The sequence below is a fragment of the Sardina pilchardus genome, chromosome 8 (genome assembly GCF_963854185.1).
Source record: "Sardina pilchardus chromosome 8, fSarPil1.1, whole genome shotgun sequence".
In the NCBI taxonomy this organism is placed as follows: domain Eukaryota; kingdom Metazoa; phylum Chordata; class Actinopteri; order Clupeiformes; family Clupeidae; genus Sardina; species Sardina pilchardus.
Window position 1 is genome coordinate 23,103,100 of NC_085001.1, and position 27,649 is coordinate 23,130,748.

Genomic DNA, 27,649 nt, shown 5'->3' on the forward strand with positions numbered 1-27,649 from the left:
CTGTAGTACCCAGAACTCACTGCATATTTATACATGACCAATTTAAATGGAATACATTCAATTGCTGATTTTTTCAATAGTCTGAATAGTTTAAGAACTTTGTTTTAGATTGCTTCTGTGCTGACTCCATAGGCTTGTTAAATGAACACCATGACAGAGAGAAATTTGTCATTTTTGAGGGTATATTACAGTAAGAAATGGCAAAGCATATCGAAGTGATTGAATAGCTGTTGGTTTTCTTATACTATATCATGATTTACAAAATGGCCCTGCCCCCGCTGAACCCATCATAAACGTACAGCATTTAAAGCTCTGCACTTGATCCTATTCACAAGGCTCCCTGGAGGCGGAGGCCCTGCTCAATTGCCCGTCTTTGCTCGATGGTAGAGCTGATGCTGCCAGGCTGGGTAAACAGGGCACAGCTTGGCACCAATGTGTCTGGTCTGACGGAAATCAGGCTGATATCAAGCTGAAATGTGTCGATATGGTGATGGATCTGGGACAAACCTGCTACCCAGGAGTCCAGATTTTTTATTTATTTTTTTTGATGAGGTGCGAATACTAATTATGTGTTGTTCCCAATTTGAGAGCACAAGCAATTACACACAAAAAAAAAAGTGCAACCAATTACACAGGGGGAAAAAGTAGTTTAGGGAACCGCTTTCGGACGACCACAAGGTCAGACCAAACAGGTCAGACACACCAGAGTCCCCTGCGTCCGTCTGAAATGGCGATAGCCCCGCTTAAAACAAACAGCTGTTAATGAACAAGGGCCTGAGCACACACTCGGGTCAGGCCTACAGAGAATTAGTTAAAGCTCGTGTTCCGTCTTCTCAGTGGCACTGATCTAAAATTCCCCTTCATCACCTCTCGTCTCCTCTCCTCTCCTCTTTTCTCTTCTTGTTCCTTTTTTTCCCCTTTAGTAGGCCACTCTGATGCCCGTGGCAGAATGTACTCTATTTTTAATTTGTTGAAAATGACACTTCACTCTGTCAGCCTTCAAAGTGAAAGTCGCAATTGTCAAATCAAATTATTTTTCATATTAAAAACGGAGGAGTCCCCTGCTCTGGCGGGAGTGTGTTTTTTTTTTTCCCCTTAAATAATCTGAAAATACGGCGGCGAGGAGAGAGGGGCCCGTGCTTTCAGGTCAAAGATGGCAACTGTGACCCACTTCCACTTCTGCTTTCTGTTTGGACTTTTTTTTTTTGTCACTCCACAATTTCACTGGTCTCTGTGTCTTATTGAACAAATCTCTCTCAGTGGCAGTTTTCAGAAAATTATCTATTTTGTCTTGGGGGGCCTTCGTATCGTCTACATTGTAGCAATAAAATCAGAATTACAAAATAATAAGAAAAGAAAAAAAACATCTGAAATGATGAGAAGGAAAACCCCAGTGTTTCCGTGTGCTTTGTGTGTCAGTAAGAAATTATATCCGATCCTGTTTAATTTGACTCTAAATAGTCTTTGCAATCAGCAAAATGACAGTAAGTCAGTTTTTATTAATCCATAGCCTGGGGGCTCAGTGAATGATGATACCTTGGCGGAGTGCTCTTTCAATTCAAAGCTCTTACCTTAAATTCATGTCTAAATTACCTCTGGGGCATAAAATATACAGTAAGTGCAAGGGTACTTGACTGCACATTTTCTCCAGGACGATGTCAGGCCCTTGCTTCCAGACCAGTGCAGTCTTGTGAGATTGCTGGTATGGAATGATATTTCCTCCTTGTCTTTAACATAGCCATTACCAGTGACTTCTCTAAACGTGGGCTCCCATCACTATTGCCCCAGGGAGCCCAAAAAATCTGTAATGGGGAAAAAAACCTGAGAATCCATGAGCAGATTTACTCACTAGTATTTTTTCACTTCAGTTTGAGTGTGTTTTGGAGCCCCCCCCCCCCCCCACACACACACACACACACACACACCATTCTTGCAAGCTATTGAGAAACCCTTGACATCTTGAAGAGAGGAAAAATAAAATTGCAAAAGCTGTGGGACAGTATATATCAGTCTCCCCACTTTGATAGATTTTTCGATCAATGCTTATTTATAAGATTCTTTGATAACCACTGTGGCTGTTTATAAGATCCTTTCATTTTGTACTCCATTGCCTGGCCTGTAAAGAACAGCTCTGAAGGCTCAGAGGGCTCACTGCGACTATGAAACACAAACGTCTGAAGGAGGCCTTTTGCAAGGTCGGTTTTGATATGAGGTGCGCTGGTAAAATACACTGGATATCGTCTTTCATGTCTCCTGATTGAATGCAAATACACACCATGTATAACCATATCGGTGTGTGTGTGTGTGTGTGTGTGTGTGTGTGTGTTTTGTGTGAGAAAAATCATAAAATCACACAAAATGTAGAGTCACAGAAGCTAAATAAACCCCAGATTTCTTCCACAATGCAAAAGCTATGATGCAGATGGAGGAGAGAATAGGCGCTCACAGGAAGAGCTTTTTTGCATGCTGCTGATATTTTTTTTTTAATTAAACTGTTGCTAGGTTACAGCCAATCTTTGATGGTACAGTGGAAGGGTGGGATTATGGTTATGGGGAGGGGCTCAGTCACAGCTCACACAATGAACACGTCCCCTATTCACACAAACACATAAAAACACACACACACAAGCATTTCTAAAAAGGCGACAGAATGGCACTGAATACAGTGATTTATCTGATTTATTCTCATCCATTCTTCCCCGTTTCTCTCTCTCTCTCTCTCTTTCTGCTTTTCTCGTTGGCTCGTAGATCAGAGGAGTGGAGTGTTTTCTCTGTCGGCGTCACATCGTTTTTCACCTCCACTGGTGACTTCCTGGCGACACCAGTCCTGTGGCACTCTGGGAAAAGCTGAAGGCCGAGGATGCCTCTGGCAGACGTACCCTGGCAACTGTCTCGGGGGCGTGTGTATGCGGGCTGTGTGTGTGTGGGTGTGTGTGAGAGAGAGAGAGCGTGTGTGAGAGAGTGTGTTTTTGTGTGTGAGACAGAGTGTGTGAGTGTGAGATCCACCAAAGAAAGTCTAGCTTCAGTTTGGAGGTGCAGCCACATTCAAATCCAAGGGCAATCTCCACAGGAATGACAGGGAATGCCAATTCTGACATAAATCTTACAGACCTCGCCTGAAAACACCGGGCCTCATAATTTTTGCCACAAAGGTTTTCTTTTGCTCTCTCTTTCTTTCTATCTATCTTTTTTCTTTCTATCTTTCTGTATCTCTCCCTCTGTCTCAATTTTCACCCCACCCCTCCCATTTCCAGAGATAATGGCACAATTTACAGCCATGCATTGTGAAGGATAAATGCATTGTGAAGGCTGCCTTTTAGACTTAATAGTCATTTCCCCCTCAAAAATAACAGTGTTTTTTTCCTTAAAAGGAATAGGGAAAAACACCTTCAAAAGAGATTTGTCCTTTTTTGTTCACATTCTTGCTTTAATGTTGTTTTTTTCCAACATTTTTTCTCCCAAAGATGCTAAATTGATTCTGATTAAATACAGGCACTCTGCTTTCTGAATTTGTGATTTATTTATTTATTTTAACACGTCTTAAAACAATAATAATAATAAAAAATACTGGCCTCGTTTTTTTTGTTGTTGTCAATGTCTTGTCACTTACTCAAATACACACACAACGAGAGAGAGAGAGAGAGAGAGAGAGAGAGAGAGAGAGAGAGAGAGAGAGAGAGAGAGAGAGAGAGAGAGAGAGAGAGAGAGAGAGAGAGAGAGAGAGAGAGAGAGAGAGGCCATACATCCAACACGCTTTGGTCCCTCTCCTCTCCGCTCCACCACAGGAATCCTGCTGACCACGGCCAAGTGTCCCAGGGGATCCCCTATTGACTGGCTAATGACCTGTGCTCCCCAAAGACGGCCATGGCTCAAACAAGTGGCCTTGTCCGGGCCAGAGGAGGTGACAGAGGTTCATAGACTGCCCGGCCAGCGCAATGACAAAAGGGAACATCTTGTACCCAGTTAATCAGCAACAAAAACCCATTGAGGGTCAAAGGTGGACTAATTGGTTTCCTGGCACTGCTGGTACACAATATTAAAAAATAAATGTATAAAGTGAATGTACCATTTTTGTTTCCTTAAAAAAATAAAAAGCGTTTAGTTTACTTATATTACATATTTTGTCATATCAGCTGCTGACAAAGCAACTTCATTACGCCATTAAATTCTCTAGCATTTATTGATACGCCGTTGATCACTGTTTGTCTGTGTACCAGAGGCCGACATGTGCTGCAAACGCTTTTCTCTTCAGAGCATGAGCAGAATAAATCACCACTTCACACTCATATCAGCAGACACTAATATTAGTTATTCAAAATTAGCCCAAAAATCCAGTTTGCACAAAAAAATGAATGTCATCAAACTGAGCTGTAATCACTCACATAATTAATCCACTAAATGCTGATATTTTAGCAGTGCTGTTTGAATCAACAGAGCATAAAAAAGAACCCTAGCATGGTCCATATTCAGTGGGTGCTACAACAGTTTTGTACACCAGGGGGCAGTCTGTTCTGATTATTACCTCCACCCGATTTGAGTGTCATAAGAAAGAAGACAAAACCATATCTGCAAACATCCTTCGAAAGCATGGCGATTTATATTGTTTTTCACACTTAAATGTATGTTCATTTCTCAGCATAGTCTCTTATATGATGGGCTCTGGATTTGTTTCAGTGGAAGAGGACATGTTAACAAACCAGACCTCAGATCAGTTGTCTGGGTCACAGAACAAATTCCATTTGTATCATATCATCTTGAGCGGAGGACCAGAATTAAACTGCACTGAAGAGAGATTTCCATCATATTAATTTATTAAAACAAACTAAACAGAGAGAAACATAATAAATACACAGAGAAATATCAATACTTGGAAAAAAACATACACTCAAGTAAGACAAACACAGCCCAGAAGGCTGATGGATTGTAAAAGTTTCCCCGGCTTCAAAACTGATACCCCAGGAGGGGAATAAAGAATATGAGAAAAATCAAAATATTTAAATGTACAGCTGATTTGTCTTTGATGCAAATAAAACTAATCAAAAATAATCAGTAATAATAAGTAAAACCACAAATGGCTGAATAAAAGACACCGTTTCAAAAGATCATTTGGCATTAGGATTAGAAATGTATACAGGCGCAATTGTTTGCAAATTAAAAAATCAAATTTTAAAATTAGGAATTTTTTTTGGAGGGGGTTGCGGTTAGTGCGATTAACGGAATACTGCAACGACCTGATCTTTCCGGAAACGACGGTTCAAGTCACCGCGGACACATGCAACGAGTGAGAGAGAAAGAGAAAGAGAAAGAGAGAGAGAAAAGAGAAAGTCAGAGAGAGAGAGAGAGAGAGAGAAAATGAGAATGTCTGCGGCAGTACACCATGAGCCGAGATGTCAACAGGCCAAGTAGAACAGGCCCGGGCGTGGCGAAGGCTGTCAGTTTCTGCTCAAAATTCCCACGGAAGGGGGACCATGTGAGACACAAAAGGCCAATGGCGCAATGCAAACCAGCATCTCCCTGCAATACTGACACCAGAAACAATCCTCTCAGTCCCCACGTCGTGTGAAAAGCGAGTCACTATACACACACAAAGGACCGACAAATGGGTATAAACCAGTGCATATTGTGTTGTGCACCACAAAATATTTGCCTGACATGAAGCAAATCCGTTGATGTAGTTGACAAAAGTCCACTAACTAACTGACTGACAGAACCAGTCGTCACGGTCAAATAGGTGTTACAGGTTGCTCATATTTGCATAAATCAATTTGTTCATACGTGAAATTTTCATTACAGTTAGAAACAAACAAACAAACAAACAAACAAAAACTAGGCAGGATCTTTACATTCATAGTGTGCTTCCTCTCTGATGTTTAAAAGAGAGTCAGGATAAGACTTTCCCAACCCTTTCCGACGAAAGAGTTCAAATACATTAACATTTTTGCTAAAAAAAAAACAAACAAACAAAAACATTAGACATTACATCAGTCATCCGATATGATTGTAACATAACCGTCTGGTCTGCTTTCGTGTGTGGTGGTTCAACAGAAAAGAAAGAAATGAAATACACTTTATGAGACCCACTTTTGAGCTTCTTCCATGAAATGATCTCTCTTTATAAATACTCTGTCACACACACATACACACACACACACACACACACACACACACACACTGAATTGCTCTGGTCTTTTCCTTGACTGTGACTAATACCTCATCTTCTCATTGGGCGACTAAGACAGTGGGGCCATGTGCACCAACCCCAGTGGATTCTATTGGCACCTTCTCAAAAATGAATTAAAAGACTCCGTGTTAGGACAGCGCAACAATACTAACAACATCAAAAAGGGAGAAAAAAGCTACTGATTTGATCCACCAACGTTAAAAAATAAGAACACTAAAATAAACACACTCAGTGGGCTCCTAGTCTCCTCGAGGGCCCTGCGTTCAGAGCGGAAACGTTTCGGTCGTCGAGAGGGCGGGTGAGCAGTGCAGTTGGATGAGACCAAAAAGGGGAAAAAAAAGGAAAAAAAGAAGAAGAGGAGGAGGATCTCTTCAACAGTGCTTTGCAGTGGAGCTCTACATGCCGATTTCATTGATCAAAATGCCCTTTTTGATTTTCAAACCCCCAGAACACAGCAGGAGTTATCTGCAGCCCGAGGGCATACAAACTCTGACTTACTTTCACAGCGACTTACACACACGCACGCACGCACACACACACACACACACACGTGCCAGCAGCAGTAGGCATGGGGGGGCACACACCCATACAAACTTAGCTTGAACATGCTAATGAAGGCACACACATACAGCAAAATAGGTCTCAGTCAAAGGATTTGTCACACACACACACACACACACACACACACACTCATCCACTCACTCTAACACGCCTCCCTTCAGTCAAAAGAGAGTACAGCCAATGAACATGACCTATTGGAAACTCTCATCTCTTCATTCCATGAACAATCTACACCGGTTACTACTAATGGACAAAACAGTTATAAAAAAAATCTAAACAAACAAATACACAAAGCATTTTTAAAACTCTCCATTGTCCATTAAAAAGAATATAAATATCTATATGAGGCAATGCCAATGTGGGCCTCTCCCCTCCCCCCTGGTGCTCCTGCCAAAAGTGTCCCCCTCATGCACTTCACCGGAGCATCCGCCCTGAACTTCAGTTCCGGCCCACCTCTCCCTCCCTGAACCCCCAGCAGTCCTGCTTCCCCCCGGTCTTCATCAACAATTATTACTGTTACCATCATTATTATTTCAATTATTATTATTATTACTATCATTATTATTATTATTATTATTATTATTACTGATAATGATATCATTCCCATTAATAGTAGCAGGTCCTGCTCCGGTGACACGTGGCGTCACGGTCGAAACTGAAATAAAAAACGATAAAACAACAACGAAAGTCATCTGTGGAGGAAGCACATCGTAGAAGAGCTTTGCTGATATGATGTTGTGAGAGAGGAGGGGGGAGCGTGGAGAGTTGGGTGAGTGAGGTCCGAAGCCCTGAGTCCTTGGCTCGGAAACCCCCCTCCCCCGCCTCAGCCAGGTCCGGTCGACTCGGCTCGGCTCCTGCGGGCTACGCGGCCATCAGGTACTGGTGGTAGAACAGGCCGAAGAGGGAGGTGGAGAACAGGCAGGCGGCGACCCACCAGGTGAGGAAGGACAGCAGGCCGCGGAAGAGCAGGGGGCTGAAGACTGTCCGCAGGCCGCCCAGGGCCACTGACAGCTGGGCCACGGACGGCCCGACCCCGGCCCCGGCTCCGGTCTCCGTAGCGACGGGCCCTGCCGCTCCTGCTCCTGCTCCTCCCACCACAATAGCGGCAGGTTCAGAGTTCACATGCAAAGGGCAAGGCTGGTCCTCTTCAGGGTACACCCACCACGAGTGACCGCCTGGACGCACAGCAGAGAGACAAATCACTACACAAACAACACAACACGCGCTCACTACATCCATACCAATACAGCATTTATGGGACAGAGAGATTGCAAACCAAGTACTTAGTACACACATACACACAGACACAGACACACACACACACACACACAGACAAACACTACAATAAAGGAAAACTAGTGATTGTTAATGGATAGTCTAGTTTTATAGATACAGTCAATGAGGAAATCCATCTTAACTGCAGTCATTGACATGCAGTCACGTCATGTCATAGACACCAACACCTTTTGGAGTAGAACTGTCAACTTAGTTGGTCAAGCTGGCTTGGTGTTGCAGGCTCAAGGCCTGTGAGCCAAAAGACTAGCGTCAATCAATCACTCACTCAATCAATCAATCAATCAATCAATCAATCACTCACTGACCCAACCCCTCTAAAGCGGCTCACCTAAAGTTTTTAGCAGCAAGGTTGTGTGCAGCAGCATCACCAGAGGAGCCATGTACTGGAGTGCAATAACACATAGGTAGTAGAAGACCCGCGCCACCTGCAATAGAGAGAGAGAGAGAGAAAGAGAGAGAGAGAGAGAGAGAGAGAGAGAGAGAGAGAGAGAGAGAGAGAGAGACATCGTCAGGAGAGAGCCACACAAACAAGAGAGACAGAGAGAGAGAAAAGAGGGGGAAGGACAAAAAAAATGAGAGCTGGGGAAAAAATGAAGATGTCCAGAAATTATACTAAAATGGACTCTTCAAAAAGCAATGAGAGAGAGAGAGGATTGGGAAGAGGAGAGCGAGAGAGGGAGAGAGAAAGAAAGAGAGATGGAGAATTGGAGAGAGAGAGTGTGTGTGAAGAGTTTCACGAAACAGAAAGTAGGCATTCAGACAGTCTGGCTATCAGGGCATAGGAGCATCCATTTGCGAGTCTCACTTAGGACTTGGCACATCAAACGGCCTCCTCTCCTCTCCTCTCCTCCTCCACCACCTCCGCCCGCGTAGCACAGGGACGGGCTAGAGAGAGGAGGCGGGGAGGAGGTGCAGGTGGTGCTTGGGGTGGAGGGGAGGTTTTGATCTCTACGGAGGCTCCACTAAGCCCAAATGGCGGGCTCATTTCACTGATACGGCGGGGAGAGGTTGAAAGCACGAGGGGGGGAAGGGTGGAGGTGGTTGGGGTGGTGTTGCAACAATACTGCACCATTTCCCCCTTTCAGCACCGACTTGGTTCCTTTTGTTGGCGTTAGCTCGTCTGCCCCCAAAGTAGACCTGAGGTGGACGACGCTGTATTAGAGCGCACCCAACTGGCCCTTAGTGTCCAGTCCAGGGACATCTGAACAGATGCCAAGAGATGTGAAAGACTACAGGAACAACAACAACAACAAAAAAAACTACAGAAAACTGGGAACATGAATGAAAGCATTCTGTCCATTCTCTTGGCAAAAGAATTCCCCTCAACTCCACCTTGCTCAACCTTTGACCTCCTTCACAAATTCATGAGGTGCTAAAAGGGCCATTTGTAAATGGTGCATATGAATAGGGCCCAAAGTATGGGGGGGATATTAAGAGTACCATTAGTGCCACATTTACAGCCTTACTTTGTGCTGTTGCCTAGCGACATAGGTAAATAAACATGGCATGTTCTTTATGTGTTGATAACATAAATGGACCATATCTTGCTCTACCAAATCATGTCATGTTAAAAAAAAAAGAGAACAAAAAAAAAAAACTTGAATGTGGACTAGTAAAACGGATCAGTCATAGCTTCAGTACAGGCGTGTGCCCCACATCCCACTCCACCCCTTTCAATGGAAGGAGGGTATAGACCATGGAGGTATTATATACAACTGGAGAGAGTGACTAAGTCCCGCCCTCCATTCAAATGAATGGCGGAGGCTAGGCTAGTAAATCCGGCCAATTTTGAACACTGGAGCTCCGATCCAGCGCCAGTCGGCTCTGACCATGCGCAAAGTTCCAAAGCTGGAAATGACGCATGGACCTACATTGATTTCTATTGGACATTCTGTAAAAAGGGAGTCATCCTCCAGTTCACAGGGTGGTGATAATGCACGTTCCTTGCTTGCCACGTAACAACAAGCAGAAAAAGTTGCTTGGGAACGCACACCTGAGTCCAGTGGAGTGTCACACGGAGTAATGATTGGCTGTAGGTATACCGTCCACCAACCAACCATGTACGCGCATGAGAGCTCGTGCCCAACACGGATTTTCGTGCACGGAGCTGGTTCTAAATGCTCCATGAGGCGCCATACTTGAAAATGGCGCTTGCTAACATGCCAAAGCTAATCTACACGCCATTGACCCCCTGATATAGACCCTCCATCAAACCAGCCCAGTCCAGTCCAGTCCAGTCCAGTCCTGTCCAGTCCAGTCCAGCCCAGCCCAGCCCAGCCCAGCCCAGCCCAGCCCAGCCCACCCCACATACACACACACCCACACACACACACACAGCCCAGCCCTCACCATCTTCTGCAGGTCGACGGTGCTGATGCGGCCGGCCTCCTTCTTCATCTGCTCCACGGCCTTCCGGGCCAGGTTGAGGTAGGCCTGCAGGTGGTGGCGCATCATGGCCAGCCTCAGAGCGCACAGCAGCAGGATGGACCACAGGCGCAGCGTGTCGAAGGTCTGCTCACTCATCCTGCAGGAGAGAGGGGGAGAGAGTTAGAGGAGTGGGGTGAGAGGAGGGGTAGAGAAAGAGAGAGAGAGAGGTGGAGGGGGTGTGGAGAGGGAGAAGGAGAAAGAAAGAGAGAGAGACCGAGAGAGAAAAAGAGAGAGAGAGAGTGTTAAAGGAATGGGGTGAGAGGGAGGGTAGAGACAAGTCCCTTTCCCACATAACTTCTAGAAGTTACCCGGACATATTTACCCGGGTATGGCACGACACGGACGTTTCCCACATGAGCTTTATGTCCGAGTGAGATACGGGTAATTGTGTTCACACTAGACCCGAGTAGGAGCCGCGAGGGGTGGGGCAATGTCAGCACTTGCAGGGGGAGAGAGATGACGCTAAATAAATTCGTTGTTGTGCTGTGTTGCCTGGATGATGCGAACTTACATCAGATCCAAAACATCATGAAACAACAGAAGTAGTTAGCTCGCTAGTCAGCGGGAGCTAGCATAGAGGAAAAAATAGCTAACGCCAGGACCACAGTATAAACAAAGCTCTACCTCAACCCTCTCTGGTATAAACATCCAACACAACAACTTAATAGAAAATAATGACACACCTGGAAAGTATATAAACAGCACACAGAGGTCTGAGGCTCCTTCCCAACTCCTACAAAAAGCAACAATGCTAAATAACAGCGACGTTAACTATTAGCTGTTAATTGCTAACCCCTGTAATAAACAGCTAGTTGTAAGCTAATCGAGAACACTTCAAGCTATTCACGTTTGCAAGGATAATCCTGCCTGTCCCGCAACAAACACAACAACGTGATTGCAGTTTACATTTTTATTGTACGTACACAACAAAATGTCACTGTTTTCTGTACTCCGGTGTTCTCGTCTGTGTTCATACTCGTAGGGCAATGTTATGTTTATCGTTACCATGGCAATTTGTACTTTCTGCCTCCCGCTGCAAGCAGGCTGCAAGGGCGCATTTCTATACGTCATCGGTACGCCCCCCATCTCTACCCAGAACTGTGCCGGCTGCGTTCCCACCTAAGCGCACCCGGGTAACATCTAGAAGTAGTACTAGGGGGCTAGTAGGGTGAGTTCCGGGTAAGAAAATACCCGAGTTTTGCGTTCCCACATACAGCCACCCGTTTGATATCCGTTTGATATCCGGATGTCTCGCTCATGTGGGAAAGGGACTAAAGAGAGAGAGAGGTGGAGGGGGTGTGGAGAGGGAGAAGGAGAAAGAAAGAGAGAGAGAGAGAGAAAAAGAGAGAGAGAGGTGGAGGGGGTGTGGAGAGGGAGAAGGAGAAAGAAAGAGAGAGAGAGAGAGAGAAAGAGAGAGAGAGAGAGAGGGTTAAAGGAATGGGGTGAGAGGGAGGGTAGAGAAAGAGAGAGAGAGGTGGAGGGGGTGTGGAGAGGGAGAAGGAGAAAGAAGAGAGAGAGACAGAGAGAAAAAGAGAGAGAGAGGGTTAAAGGAATGGGGTGAGAGGGAGGGTAGAGAAAGAGAGAGATGTGGAGGAGGAGGAGAGAGAGAGAGAGGGGTGTTTGGGTTCAAGGAATGGGCGAAAAAAAGAAAGAAAGAGAGTTCAAAGGGTTGTGGAGGTTTAGGGTAGAGATGGAGAAAGACAGAAGGACGGGTGGATAGTGGAAGACAAGAAAAATGGGGGAAGAAAGAGGTGAGAGAGAGGAAAGAATGAAAGAAAGAGAGAGAGTTCAAAGGGTTGTGGAGGGTTAGGGTAGAGATGGAGAAAGTCAGAAGGACGGGTGGATAGTGGAAGACAAGAAAAATGGGGGAAGAAAAAGGAGAGACAGAGAGGAAAGAATGAAAGAAAGAGAGAGAGTTCAAAGGGTTGTGGAGGGTTAGGGTAGAGATGAAGAAAGTCAGAAGGACGGGTGGATAGTGGAAGACAAGAAAAATGGGGGAAGAAAGACGAGAGACAGAGAGGAAAGAATGAAAGAAAGAGAGCTGGCATGGGTACTGGTGAAGTGCTAGCTGGAGGAGACAGAGACGGAGACGGAGAGCGCGAGCGCGAGCGGAGCTGCTGAGCGTGGGTGGAGATAACTCACAAAGGCACACTCTCTTCTTTCCCTAGAGTGGGGTTCATGATGTAGTCCTTGGTTAACGGCTTCACCCACAGCAGAACCATTATCAGCGGAGCCAAGAAGTTGATATGCAGCAAGGTCCTGTGAGACAAGAGGGAGAGAGGGACACACACACACACACACACACACACACACACACACACACACACACACACTGTCATTACAAGGAAATCTAAATACCATGCAGCTGTCAACAGCCTTCACTGTTCTTTTTGGTGGGAATATCTGAAGAGCACAGAGGCAAACACTTGCTTAGCAATTTCATGGGGAGGACGAAGAAAAAATAACTGTTACAACTGCCTGAAGTGAGAGAGAGAGAGAGAGGGAGAGAGAGAGGACGAGCTAAAAAAAATGGTTAGAAAAATACAAATTGAGAGTGAGAGACAGATTGAGAATGAGTGTATGTATGTAGATGTGTGTTTTCAGAAGGTGTGTGACTGGTGTGGGTCAGCCAAGCCTCCGTGCTGGGGGACTGTGTGCTCCTGACCGACACCAGGAGCCGACATGGAGGTGGCAGGAGCAAAGTGGATTAGCAGAGCTGCTGCAATATGGTCCTGCCGACAGCCAACCCCCCACACACCCACACACACACACGCACACATGCATGCACACACGCACACACGCACACACACAAGCACGCACACCCATACGCGCGCACACACATGCACTTACACACACACCCATACGCGCACACACACATGCACTTACACGCACACACGCACACACACGCGCACAGGCCGGCTGACTGTAATGTGGAGGCTAAGACCACCTGGTGGCACAAGCCTCTGGCTCTGACGTGGGCTGAAATAGGAGACGTATCCCAGCTGAAATAATGCTCATCTGCGACTCAGCGCTGCACTGCGGGACACTCACACCGAGTGTGTGTGTGTGTGTGTGTGTGTGCGCGACCTCAATGAGGGTCCGCCTGTGTGTGTGTGCGCTCATCTTCTCTCTAAACGTGTGTCTGAGAGGGAGCATTCTAGATCCACAAGATCATAATAAAAAAAAAAAACAACTTTAGAAGGCCTGACAAAGAAGAATATGAGAAGAGTAAACTGACACCTGATCCAAAGAGTGTGCATGTGTGTGTGTGAGTGTGTGTGTTCAAAAATAAAACTGCTTTTCGGTGCAAAAGCAGATCAGAAGAGGGGGGGGGGGGAAGCAGATGGAGGACTCACTGCGTGACTTTGCCAGTGGTCAGTGTAAGGGCGTCCAGATGCATCTGGGCCAATCGCAGGCCGGGAAAGGTCAGGAACGCTCCAATCAGGGAGCAGAGGAGCGCCAGGATCAGCTTGAAGGTTAGCTTGGATATGGGGCCCCTGGCGACAGCGCGAGAGAAAAGAGAGCAAGCACTGCTTAACAGCGGGGAGGCCATACAGCATCACACAAAGGCCCTGTAATGTTAGCATTAAATATACATTAAACATTCCTCTCGCCTCCACGCCGCACGCCTCATCCCACCACCCCGTCGCCACACACTCCTCCCTCCCGCTCACCACTCAGTTCAGCTCACACACTCTCACACACACACACACGTCCATCTCAAACACTTACTGGGACTGAAGCCCTTGATTCTCAAGAAACTGCACAGCACTTTCAGAGAAATTAGCAAACCCTATAATTATGGGGGAAAAAAGAAAAGGGATTTATTCAAATAATAAAATTATGATTATCATCATTACTGTTGTTGTTGTTGTTGTTGTTGTTGTTGTTGTTATTACTATTTCCTATCATCATACTTGAGTATAAGTAGAAATAGTACAATTATTTTTTTGTGTTTTGTCTTCAGCAGACATCTGAAATGATGTCAGTGCACACCCGCTCACCTGTCTCCAGGCCGAACTCCAGGTAGTTCTCGGTGACGATGAGGATGGCCATGGCCTTGACGAAGAAGAAGAAGGCAAAGGTGATGCAGAGCGAGCGCTCTCCCCCCTCCTCCAGCTTGAAGTAGTGGGCGGTGAGGGAGAACAGAATCTTTCTGGGGACACTGGAGTTAAGGACCACGGAGTGTCCAGACACAACTAAACGCAGCGTTCCTTTAAAAAGCTTATCGCTAGTCATTGATAGTAACTTAAGAGGAAGAATAAAACATTTGGCATGGGGTGTTTCTACTACTTTTACTACAAATGTATCCCTTGAAAATATTTCTGGTCGGCCTTTACATTGTGTATGATGATGTTTTCAATGTATTTTTGATAACAATCTGAGGAAATTGTACCTTTACAGCCCAAAGGGACTGAGACCCAGATCTATTGAGCTTCAATCACAAACACGAACACAAAACGGCATCTTCAGTACGTGCTGATGAACTGCAACATTTACGACTGAACTCTATCCCTCCGCCTTCCTTGGCCCATCAGCTCTGTTTGTAAGCGACGGTTATCCTCGATTAGCCAGATGCTTCGGATGAATGGAGCCCCAGCTTACAGTAGCAACCTTCGATTAGCTTCCACACATTTGGATGTGAATTGTGCAGGTGTGTGTATGGGAGAGCGTGAGCGCTGCTGCATCAACACTTCCGACACATTGTCAACATCACCATGGAGACTGGGGCATTCCATTACTGTGCCTCCCTGGACGATATTGTGGCCCTCTCAGTCTCTGGCTTCTTAAGTGGAAAATAGCAGCACTTGTTGCTTCAAAGCGGAATTCAATACTGGGAGACTGTGTCACATGACAATCATTAGGGTGCACTGAATCAGAGACGGTTGAAAAAGCCAAGGTGTTCAAAAGGATCTTTGACTGAATCATATGTACTTCTTCTCCCACATTTTCTAAGACCAATTTCTGGAGGTCAAGAGAAGCTCTTTCAACAATTATTCAATCTATCCTTAAGCCATGACATGCTATTGAAGGCCAATTGACAAGACTGTTCAGCAGTTCGCATTTGTAAACAACTCTCTTCAATCAGAATGAAGTGAGAGAATAACTGTTCGTTACTGAATGCTGAGCTTTGTGGACGCCATTTTGAGTTTGTTTAAGACCTACATGTATACACGCAGTTCTCCACAAGCCATTGGCAAAAGCCGATTGAAATATTCTGACAGAACTACGTAAATAGTAAATGGACTGCACTTATATTGTGCTTCGTTCTCCTTCAAGTTCTCAAAGTGCTTTATAATTCCATGCCAATTACATGCCAACAAATGGACTTGGAGTGGTTCAACAAGTTGTTCCGAGCAACGGCACACTCGGTGATTGACACCATCTACCACAGCCAGACAGTGGTCTTGGTGGAGGCTCCTGGCAGATTTGAGACACAGAGTTCTCATATTATCAATACGATCATCATCTTCAGTCATCTTCATCTCATCCCTTTCCCAATGCGGCAGCCCCCTGTACCACCCACCAAGTCCTCCCACCCCCGCCCCCCCCCCCCCACCTCTCCCCGATCGCTCTGCCGGGCGGTAAAAATTGGGCCTCCAATCTCTCGCGGCAGGCAATTGCGTCTGCCTGCCCCTGACTGCTCTCCTAGGAGGCCAGGCACGTTTGTGCAGAAGGATAGATTGATCCTCCTGGACTGTGTCGAGGTTAATGTGTGTGATTTGGCAGGAGGCATCGGCAGACGGAAGCGGCGGGCGTGCGGAATCGACAAGTGAAGGTGCGCATCATCGCAGCTTCCTGTCGGTTTCCATCACTACGTGTGTGCGGGACACACGACTCCGGGACTTCTTACGGCGCGGTGTGGTTTTCACAAGTTCTATAAAGCCGGTGGCTTTTTACATAAACATAAACCAAAAAGAAAAAAAAAATATTACATATCTTATCAAATTGCAGGGATTATTTGACATATAGACTGCCAGTCATGAGCACTTGTGTCTGAGCACTTGTGTCTGATTGTATGATGTGGTGTGTTTACTTAATCGGAAAAGCTACAATCTTCTTTACAGCAACACTGTTCTTTAAAAAAAAAACAATACCACATTCTTTCAGCACCTTCCAAGTGAGGTTAGAATGTTAGCTTCAGAACATATGCATTCATTTCAATTTTGTGATAACATAACATAACCTTGCTTCTTTAAACTTTCTCTGAACCAGGACTTCCTTGCCATGGCAAGTAAACACCAATGGTTGCCAGTCTTGAGATTGGGATGGATTTCCTGACTATAATGTTTTGAAAGGATACATGACGAAAGCCAGGACCAGCAGGCACCACACCACGCTGATGTTCATCTCTCCACTGGGCTCTGCCACGCAGAAGTACAGCTCGGTGATGAGGTACACCACGGTGGCGGCCACCGTGAAGTCCACCAGCCACTGGAACTCTGGGAAATAATGAAGTGCTGGAAAGGCAGGAGGAGAGAGTCAGTAAGGGGGCAAAAATCCACACATTGATGGAACTCATTTTTAAGGTGATATCTCTAGCTGTGTCTCAAACCGCATACTTCCATTAGTACTAATGTGCACTGAGCGCTTACTTGCGCTGTGCCCAATTTTTCGATACTTGGTAAGTATTGTCCCAGTATTGGCACTTTATACTTAAACTAAGTATTTGAAGTGTGCAAGTAGGTGGTTTGAGAAACAGCCTCTGACTGGGGATATGGCAGCAACACGGATGTCAGATGAGGTCCTCAGGCTAGATTCATGTTGTATAGCAACCTCACGAGAATAGAAAGTCAATTCTCCGTACCTAACGTATCCACTTCGGCAATGCATTTTGTCTCCAGCTGGAGGTCGATGTCCTTGGGAATGGTCAGAGGTTTGTTGTCTATGTGCCCGTTGTACTTCCTAAAAAGGAGAGACCGTTGCAGACCCATGGATCAAGGAGACAAAGCATGGGGACCCTCACAAAACACTGGAGATAAATGGTAGCAATCGGTGGGACATAAATACGATAAATCCACTCTCGTCTCAAAAGCAAATGGCAGACAAAAAGGAAAGGGGAGAAAAACAACAACTGACTGATCATTTTAAGGAGGCCGTCATTTCGTCTGTTTGCGCTTTTGTCTGACAGACTGGGCCTGAGCCAACAGTGTGGGGGCCCACCTTTCAAACACAACTTTACTGTTTCCAAGGGAAACCGAGTCACAATGTTTGCATTTTTTCCCAACTTGGGAGGAGGGAAGTGGGGGGGGGGGGGGGGGGGATTATCCCAAATGCTGAGCATAGGGGATAGAGAGGGGAGAGTGAAAAAAGAGAGATGATTCCATACAAATACTCCAATAAAACACAATTCCCCCCGCTGTCTGTGGGCTGCTGGCTTGTGAAGTGTTGGAGGGCAGGGGCCGAACGCTGGCAGCAGTGGGGCTCGCAGGGGCTCAGTGGGGATCGGGCCGTCCCCATTATGGGCTCCCAGATCTGGCTCTGGTGGAGGGCCAGGCAGGGACGGGGGCGGGAGGGGAGGGGAGGAGAGGGGAGGTGAGAGGGTCCCAGGCTTGCTCCCTCCGCCGCACGACTCGAGGCCAGCTGTCTGCTCCGCTCCTCCGGGGGCCCCCGTGTTTGCACAGGGGCCTTGTGTTCTCCGGCCCCCGGCCGCACAATAGCACTGCAGGACTGGGGAGGGCTTGGAGGCTTGGGGAAGGGGAGGGGAGGGGTGAGGTGTGTGTGTGTGTGTGTGTGTTAGTGTGTGTAGAGAGAGAGGGTGGGCTGGGGGTTAGAACACAGGACCCACGCGCTTTGAATCATTGAATCATTTCATCTACCCCCATCAGACCTCTGGATGGCAGGGTTGGCGTGGGGGTGAGGGGATGCTTGAGATTAGTGTGGGACAAAAAAATAAAAAAAAAGGTGAGCATATTGTGGATGCGACTCAAGGGGCGACAGGGGCACACCTTTTTTGGGTAACAGGATTAGGACCCTGATCGACCCCCCTCCCAGATCACATCTAAGGAGGAGTGTGAACTGCGTAGGTGTATAACGAGCAGAATCTTACATCAGCCATGTTCACAAGCGTATGCATTTTGTGTGTGATATTGTTAATGATGATGTTAATACAAACGCAAGTGTGTACGCCTTCACATTTCACACCTGTGAAATAACACCGATTACAGGTCTATGGAGTCACGTTGGACTGGATGCCTCGGAGTTTTGGCCGTGCTCATTTACATGGGGCAGACATTATACATGTCAAAGGCACATTAGCACAACGGAGGCCCCGGGAATCCGCAACTCAAACGGGCTCCACGTAGGTGGGCCTCATGAACTTCACCTCCTCACAGCTGGTGTGGTGGTGGCACAACATAGGCCTGAGGTGCACAATAGCGTCGCTTCAATCTAGTGAAAAGGCTCGATACTAGTCCCCCTTTCTTTCAGACACACAGTCACAGAGAGAGAGAGAGAAGAGAGAGAAGAGAGAGAGAAGAGAGAGAGAGAGAGAGAGAGAGAGAGAGAGAGAGAGAGAGAGAGAGAGAGAGAGAGAGAGAGAGAAGACATTACCTGTCTTTCTTGCTCTTTCCCTTCTGGAGTTTTCCGGCGAGGCTCCGTAGCTCATCATCTGTGGGATGCTGATACCAACGCAGACTGCAAGCGGCGTTGACAAACCAAGCCAAGGGACAGAGAAATGAAAGAGACCAGCGTGAGAGATTCAGTCACCCAGTGGTGAGGCCTACAACACTGCCAACCAGAACACAGTGCTATCAATATGAACAGACAGAGCTACTAAATGCCCTGTAACAACATACTCAGCTCCAGCAGCAGCTTAATTATCTAATTAGCTTTTTCTTCCCCCCCCGACTTTGATTTGTACTATTAGTTAACCAATAACCTCAAATTTTATGCGACACAACAAACATGTACACAATGGCTTAATGGCTCCGAACATAACGCGCACTCAGCTCCTTAATCTGATTTGTACGGGAACTAGGAGACGTTTTTTTTTCCTGAAGGCTTTTTACTCCACACGGATCAGCCTTGAAAAAGAGGGCGCTCTCTTTCTCTCTCTCTCTCTCTCTCTCTTTCCCCCTCCTCTCTCAGCCGTTTGAAGATAAACATTTAGCACAACCTCTTCAACTTTGTTTAGAAAACCCGTCCTGTCGCACGGGCGTCCTTGGAGGCCTGTGCCTCTTTCGCTTGTTTTTCATGTTTATTTATTTATTTATTACTGAGAGGGGGGGGGGGGGCATAATTAGTCAACTCTCTGGAGCTGGCAGCGTCTCTGCTTGAGCCAAAAGTTTTTATGAAAATGTATCTCTAATGGCTTTTTTTCCCCTAAAAAATATATTTTTCTCCAAAAAAAAAGAAAAAAAAAGAAACACTGATGAATTATTAAGTAGCTGTTTACTTGAAAACACATATGGCACTAATTAGAGGAAATGAAACAAGCTCCTAAGGTCCTCCTGGGGTTATTCCGTTATTTGATGATGCCCTTTGGTCTCGCTGATGCATCTTAATTATTATTTTGGGGGGGTTGGACCACAAATATATATATATAAATATATAAAAATGGAAATCCTTTCAGCAAACAATAAATACGGTGAACTACTGTATCTCAGCAGCATGAATGACTTTCTCCTGTGATGGTCCAAGACAATTCTTTGCTGATCAACGCTAACAGAGTAAGGTGCTGCAGCAAGAGTGAGGGAACAGGAAATGACAACAAAGCGTTTGAGACACGTGAGAGACACTGGTCACACCACTCTGACTTACTCGCCACTGCAGAGGAGCCATCTTGCGAAGGAGTAGTGTGGTATGATCTTCTGGATCACGCTGGCCATTACCATGGTAACTACCAGCTGCACACTGATCACACCCTGTGGAGAGGATAAAACACATACACACACACACACACACAAAGTTAACATGAGTTCACTTGGAACAGTCCCAACAAGTATTCTGAAGCAAATGTGGGATTAGGTCAACTTTGTCTACAGCTGAGGTTCAACTGTTTTGAAAACTTTACAACAACAAGACTGTCAAACATAGTAACATACAAACATAATGTCAAAATTGTCACTAAAGAAATTCTTACAGATACACACTAAATCTGTGTAATTTCTTGCCAGAAAACATGGAATGACTACATACAAATTTGACCCACCCCTCAACAGGTTCATTCTACACAGTGACCTCTACAGACAAGCGTTCCTCAGTGGAATAAGAGGTGTCGGCCTACTAGTATCAGAATAGCTAGTCTTTAACCTTGTTCCCCAGTTCTAATCTAATCATGTCGTTGAGGAACAGTCTGGAAGGCAAATACCGTGTACCAAGCGACGTGCTACCCAAAGTTCCTCTAAACCTGTGTAGTGTGTACCTGTAAAGAATGCAGGGTAGGCTGGCCGACACGCCTCGCTGGTGACAATTTCAGCTAGCTCTATCTAAAAGTACAGCATTTTTTTTCCCCAACAAGAGATTGCGCGAGTTATAGAGAGAGTCGAGGTAATTTCTTATGCAACTGGACTGAATTTGTTGTAGAGTTAAGTACCCACCCCATAATTGCCTCTGCCTGTCCGTGTCACTCTCTCTCTCTCTCTCTCTGCATGTGCGTGGGAGAGCGTACAGCGTTACGAACACACACACATACACACACACACACACACACACACACACACACACACACACACATACACACACATACACACACACACACACACACACACACACACACACACACACACACACACAGCCGCTGCTCTAGGCTCGTGTCCTGCGCCGAGGCAGGAAGAGAGTGAACCTGCAGTCAAATTACTCATGAACTCTGTAATTGCTCCATGCCGGGCTGGTGACACAGGGGAGATTTATTGTTGCCTATATCACACCGTTGTCTAATTGAGACAGGTCAACGCGAGCGCTCTGCAGGTGACTAGGTGCATATGAATTTCCCTACCAAATCAGAACATCACCCCCCCTACACACGGCGGTGGATACATTGCAAAAAAAAAAAAGAAAAAAAAGTGTACTTCACAGAACTGGAGGTCCGAGGTGTATTTTCTGAAGGGTACAGAGGAGAAAGCAACTACAGCCCTATACAGTAATTTATTCACGTAACGAGGTCAGTCAGTCAGTTTACTGCTGATGTAAAATGTAGATTTTACAGTTTGGAATTCACAGTTTTCCACCGTGTTTCCTGTCTCAGTTGATTGAATGTGTTCCTCCACATTTGTGCCTTTGTGTTTCTCTTGTCTTCACGTGAGGTGCTCTTATAACATTCAACATGCTCCTACAAATCAAGACCCAACATATGAATGCCTTGAGGCCCTTGCAATGCCAGCCTAATGTTACAAATGAAATATTACAATTGCAAAACTGCAGAGAGAACCTTCTATATTTCAAATATTTATATTTTGCACAGTCTTACTACATTATACTTTCACCCTTACTGACGACCCTACATGGAAATTGATGATGTTTTCAAAAAATGCAAGACATGAGGTTGCATATGTTGCATGATATAATCCAATACTGAAGCAAAGACTTTCAAATCTAGCTTCCTACGAGTTATTGGAAAACTGTCAGCTGAGTTACATTTCACTCAGTAAGCCATTGACAACAGTAGACCTCAATCTGCAAGTAGAGTGTGCTTTGATAGGATTTATCCAGAGGTGGCAATAATTCTTTGCTACAGGCATGCCATTTTGAACAGACGGACATGACCGGCACGACTGGCTTCTGGGCAGTGGATGAGCGTCGCTGCCCTCCACAAGCCCCTTTGGCCAAGAAGATGCCTTGAGAGTCCAGCTAACAAAACTTCTCATATCATGGTATAGAAGTCTAGGAAACTCATCCATATAAGCCAAGATTACTTCCGAGAAGGGAGGGGAGCTTTGAACAGAAATTACAAAATGGACAATCTAAGCCCACAAAGGTGTTTAAGGTAAATTGCTTACTGGTGGAGTAATGCTAACTTAGAGGAGCTCCATAGCTGTAAACGAGATCCTAAAGCTCTAAACCTGCTAAGAGGCTAGCAAGCAGGGGATTCGGAGTATTACACCCTATATAAGAAGCTTATGCGGTGGGCATGAGCCCTGCTTATAGTGGCTAACTTCCATTAAGTGAAATGATCTTGTGGTGTCTGAGGCTTGTTCAGGCTCACCACTAGCTATACCATGGATCTGTATTTCACAGCAAAAGACTTGTAAGCCACAAACGGTCACTCTTCAGGTTCTGTCTGGACTGGATCCAAAACTTGGTGAATGCCCTCTGCTGAAAATCTGTCTCTTATCAGATATGGTTGTGATCAACAAAGAGAGCCGTTAATGTTGCTAATCTTATGCTTCACCCTCAAAACAACCTGGGCTACTTCTTTTATTTTGTTCTCTTCTTCAAGGTCACCTGTAACTGCAGCACCTTGGCAGAGTCAAGCAATACTGCCAGCGACGACAACACTATAGCATCCACACCACCTGCTGAAGCCAAACACTGACAGGGGGAGAGAGAATGTACTGTACCTCTGAGGTTCCTTTAGAAATCGTAATTCATAGCATCGACTTAACATTCCAACATTGTCATTATTGCTTGTGGGTCAAAATACACCTGGCAAAAACCAAATCCCTCTAAAACACATTTCCACATGCATCCAGCCCTGCCACGGGCACTTCGAATAATGCATAAAGAAGCGGTTGAGATCCCTCTCCCACCCCCGTAAGACAGCTGAAGCCGACTTTATTACCTGAAGTGAAAATGGTTACCGAGAGAACGGAAATGAGGTCATAAACATGAGCCGTGGAGAGAATGTGTGCGAAAAAAGGTGACTGTTTTACAGTGTCTCTCCTCCCTGCATTTTTATAAGCTAATTTTACCTCAGTCTCCCCCATGCATGCACCCTCAGCCCCACAACCACACACACACACAAACCCTGCTGATGTAGCATTTCTTCCCCCAGTATTCTGTCAGGCAATGCAGAGATGTAGGTTAAAAAAGAAAAGCAATTCAGCTCTTCGATTTTGACCTGAGAACTGAAGCTAAGTTCAGTGACTTTTTTTTTCTTTCTTCAAACACTGAGTGGGGATCTTAAAGTGGTGTTGCTTGGTGAGGGGAGATAGACTAGAGAGTGACAGAGAGAGAGAGAGAAAGAGAGAAAACGTAGAGAAAGGAGACTGTAACGGGTGCTAGAGAAACTAGGGAAAAAAGGAGAGAAAATGGGTGCCATTCAGCTCGTACTCCGACCTCCGAAAAAGTAAAGCAGACAGTCTTTCAACTCAAACTTAATACCTCTACAGTCACTGTGAGGCCAGAGGTCCATTTCTGGGCCAATTTATTTCCTCGCCAAAAAAAAAAAAAAAAACCTTCGGAGAAGTGACCTGTCTGGTATCGGAGTATAACAGACGGGATGGAATTTCTCCCCATAACGCGTCCCTGGGGAAATGTGGGTCAAGCGGAAAAGGAACGCCGCACACTCGCGCACACACACACACACCTGGCTGTGTGGCCCTGACGGATCGTGGCCAGCGGGGACACTGACTGGGCCCAGAAGAGCCCACTGCCTCCGAGGAAATTGAAGCAGCGTGGGCACGCTTATCTCCTTCCGTGCTCCTGACCCGAGCCCCACGGAGGCCAAATGAGGCCAGAGGGGGGGGTCTCCCCAGATGCCCAGCAGCTCCGACAGCTCACAAGAAAGAAAGAAAGAACGAAAGAAAGAAGAAAAAAAAACGACGGACCCTCCTCACGAACTCCGTTTGATGGACTGAAGATCTATCTGGACACATCTGGATCTGATGCATCTAGACTGTAATTTAGTGAAAGAATGCAACAGCTAGGCTAGAACTTCCTGCATGCTGCTGCGGACATGTTGTTGTCCCCATTCCCCAATGACACCAGAAAAAGAGAACTACACCCTCATACTGTAAGTGAGGATGAGCCTTACCCTTAAAGGTAAACTATGCAACGTTTTTCAGTTAATCAATTCGTTCCATGCTGTTATATATGATTAAATGAGTCATTACCGGTCGAACGATGTTTTTTTCGGCCGCCCTAGTGGTCTGTAGCGGTAGAACCATGCTTGCAATTTCAGGAGCCCTCCTCGGGCACGCACCCATGATCTACTCCAGGAAGTGTCATGTAAAGTCTCATGAAAAGGCACGGCAGACTGACTGTTTGAGGAGTTTTGTCAAATACACCAGTAAAGCTGTAGGGGAAGCTCTGCAGAGAAATATGCAAGCATAAAACGAGAAAAAACCGGCGATGAAATCGCCAATCCTGCATAGTTTTCCTTTAAGACAAAAGGTGTCATTTGTATGGAGCTGAAGGGTGCAGAGATACATGCACCATCCAGTACAATGTCAGAGTCTTTCACTGACAACAAACAAAAACAAAACAATGCAATTTACCCAAAACTACTGTCTATGGTGCTGTAATTGCTCTGTCAACAACCTCTACCTACAGTACAATGCATATCCACCCTAAACATACGTTAGGGCCATCCAGTGTCTCGTAAACGTTGCATTGTTGCAACAGTGGCCATTGTTGTGACCAAAACACTGACAATTACCACAACCCAACCCAAAATAAATGGATGTTAAAAAGAAACCAGATCTTGCCACAGGTTTTTGCACACAATAAATTCTAACTTTCAGTTCACATTTTCTATAAGACAATTAAGACGCAGACACCGATAGGATGATTATCAGAATCAGTATAGGCCCAAATATGCATGACAACCATCATTAAAGGAGGGAACAAATCTGAGACACTACACTAGGCTATGCCATCTATTTTAAATACAGAAGACACTTAGCCTAACAAAATATCAGAGTAACAATTCCCAGACATGATTAAAACAAAGAGCATCTAGGGCTCTACTTCAAAGCGCAAAGTCAGTCAATGACCAAAGTTTTCAGGTATAAAGCCATCATGTGGGGTGTGAGAGGTTTTTTTTATAGCTGACCCACCAATGTTTGCTGTGCTTAGGATCTTGCTCATGGTATGAAATTCACGAATACATTTCGCAGAGACGTTAAATTAGCTTTACTTATACTCAAGTCTTTTAACATTGTCCTGCATTGAAGTCAGGGCCCCTGCACTTGATACCATTCTGGCCTCATACAGACCTCTGTCTTTCAGAGGTTCCATATCATATCTAGGTCCAAGTGTTTGACTTAATCTGACAGCTGTGCACTTTCCACTCTTTTAAGATGTTATGAAAGAAGGTTAGATGCTCTGGTCATCCTCCAAATAGCTGCTCTGAGAGACCAGTACCCTCCTTTTGATGTGCCCTTCCCAATCAGATAGCCTTGGATAGATGCTAAGACTCCTGACAGATGAGTAAAGCTACATCGGGCTGAAATGTGTAAGCCTTGCTGCTGATTCCAAAAAAAAAACTTTTGAGTTTTGACATTCCCTTAAAGTGATACAAATCAGAAGGCATGGTTCAGTTTCAAACACTGCAGGAACATCTAAGCAATGTCAAATGTAATATTGGCTACACTTCCACAATCTAGCCAACAACTTTCTTTTCTTCGTATTACTTATTTATAGAGTAACAGAGGCGTATGCAAGCTCAAATTCAAAGCTTGAAGAACTATCCTCAAAACCTGGTGTAATGAAATTAAGAGAGCCTTGATATATGAAAAACTGTCCAACTGATTTACCAAGAAACAACTTCAACTTCAGCATGAGAATAACCAAGAACTATCTTACTTCAAATATAGAACCACAAACATTGGCAAGTGAGCATAATGTAGGCCATTCGATTCTCAAAGCAGAATAGACAGATGAAACTTGATCTTGGTAAAAACGTGTCCTCCAAAAAATAAATTACTTCTAAACACAGTGTTCCCAACAAAGAGTCTATTTGGAGGACATGCTGAGGTCAAACAAAACCCTCGACTTTCCTTGGTCAGGTGAGGTATAGCCTGCACCTTTACCTGAATCGAAGGCTTCATTGCAGCTAACGTTATGTTGCATTTGCCATACACGAGTATGAACGTCACACACCACTACAAACATGCATCGAAGACAATTACAGACATGCTAGCTTTAATAATAGAAAGGTAAGCATGATAGCATAATTAATATGCTATACGTAGCGTTAATTCATGCACTATCAGCAGCTAGACACCTAGCAATTGCCAATGCCGACTGCATGATAACGGTAACGTTAGCTAATACCTGTGTGTGCACCTATCTAACATTATTGCACCATGGTATAACATGTATACTGGACAGAGTGAGTCCGGCAAGACACTGGGCATCAGAATAAGAATAGCATCTTATACAATGTAGCTAAATGTACATACATCTGTCTAAAAATGTACCTGCAACACCATACACCAACCTATCCTGCTAACGTTAGCGATGGAGGCTAATGTTAGCTTGGGACACTCACCATATTGATGTAGTAGAACGGGAATGGTTTCAACACCGACTGACTCACTGAACACCCCTTCTCGGAGATCGAGCTGCACGGAGCACATAAGCCTTTCTGACGATGGTAATGTTAAGGAATAATTAGTAATACAGACAGATAACTTCCCTATGCACCTAACATCGCCTGTGGCAAACCGAGCAACCCCAGCTCCAATGTTTTCAACCACAGTAGAGGTCACGCTAAGATTTTTGGAACATAGCTTGCTATAAATATGCTTGAATGCCGAATGTTTAATTTTGGGTATTTTGACAGTTTGACACTTCAAAATCAACAAATGAACGAAATAATTTATGTTAGAAATATGTTGTATTCATAAAATGATTTCATTTAGCTATTTTAAGATATTAACTGTTAAATAAAGAAACGTTTTATTCAGGCATATATATAGACGCCTAAAAGTCGAAGAAGGACCTGTCCACCGGAAGCAGTGCTGAAAAAGCTCAAGTCTGGCTGCAGATTTTTTTCCTCTACAGTGCCAGTTTAACCCTTTGTGTGTGCAGTACGGACCTGTCAAACTAACCGAACTGACGAATGATGATTTACATCACTTTTGTGCAAGATGCAAGGAGATTTCAAACGCATTTGTTTTTGCTACATGGGATTCAATGCATGCATGCATTGGTGAAACACTTCAGTCATCAGCTTTAAGTGACTATAAAAATAAAGAGTCTCTGAAGCTTGTTTTGTGGATAAATAGAAGAATGTCCCTTGGCGAGAGGATATTTGAAGTTTCTGATTTGATCTCTGCATTCCTGCATTAAAACAAA

At 45.2% G+C, this 27,649-nt stretch overlaps 1 protein-coding gene across 1 annotated transcript; it reads right to left on the reverse strand.

The window, feature by feature from the left end:
- Positions 1–4,799: 4,799 nt before the first annotated feature.
- tmem161b (transmembrane protein 161B) lies at positions 4,800–27,035 on the reverse strand. The gene is made up of 12 exons (XM_062543257.1): positions 26,841–27,035; positions 20,228–20,331; positions 19,019–19,102; positions 17,274–17,371; positions 16,770–16,926; positions 14,470–14,621; positions 14,198–14,258; positions 13,822–13,962; positions 12,608–12,724; positions 10,388–10,562; positions 8,367–8,463; positions 4,800–7,917 (listed from the first exon to the last, which is right to left on the reverse strand). The coding sequence occupies exons 1-12, from the start codon at positions 26,841–26,843 to the stop codon at positions 7,604–7,606; spliced, it is 1,503 nt and encodes a 500-aa protein (XP_062399241.1). The 5' UTR covers positions 26,844–27,035; the 3' UTR covers positions 4,800–7,603.
- Positions 27,036–27,649: the final 614 nt, after the last annotated feature.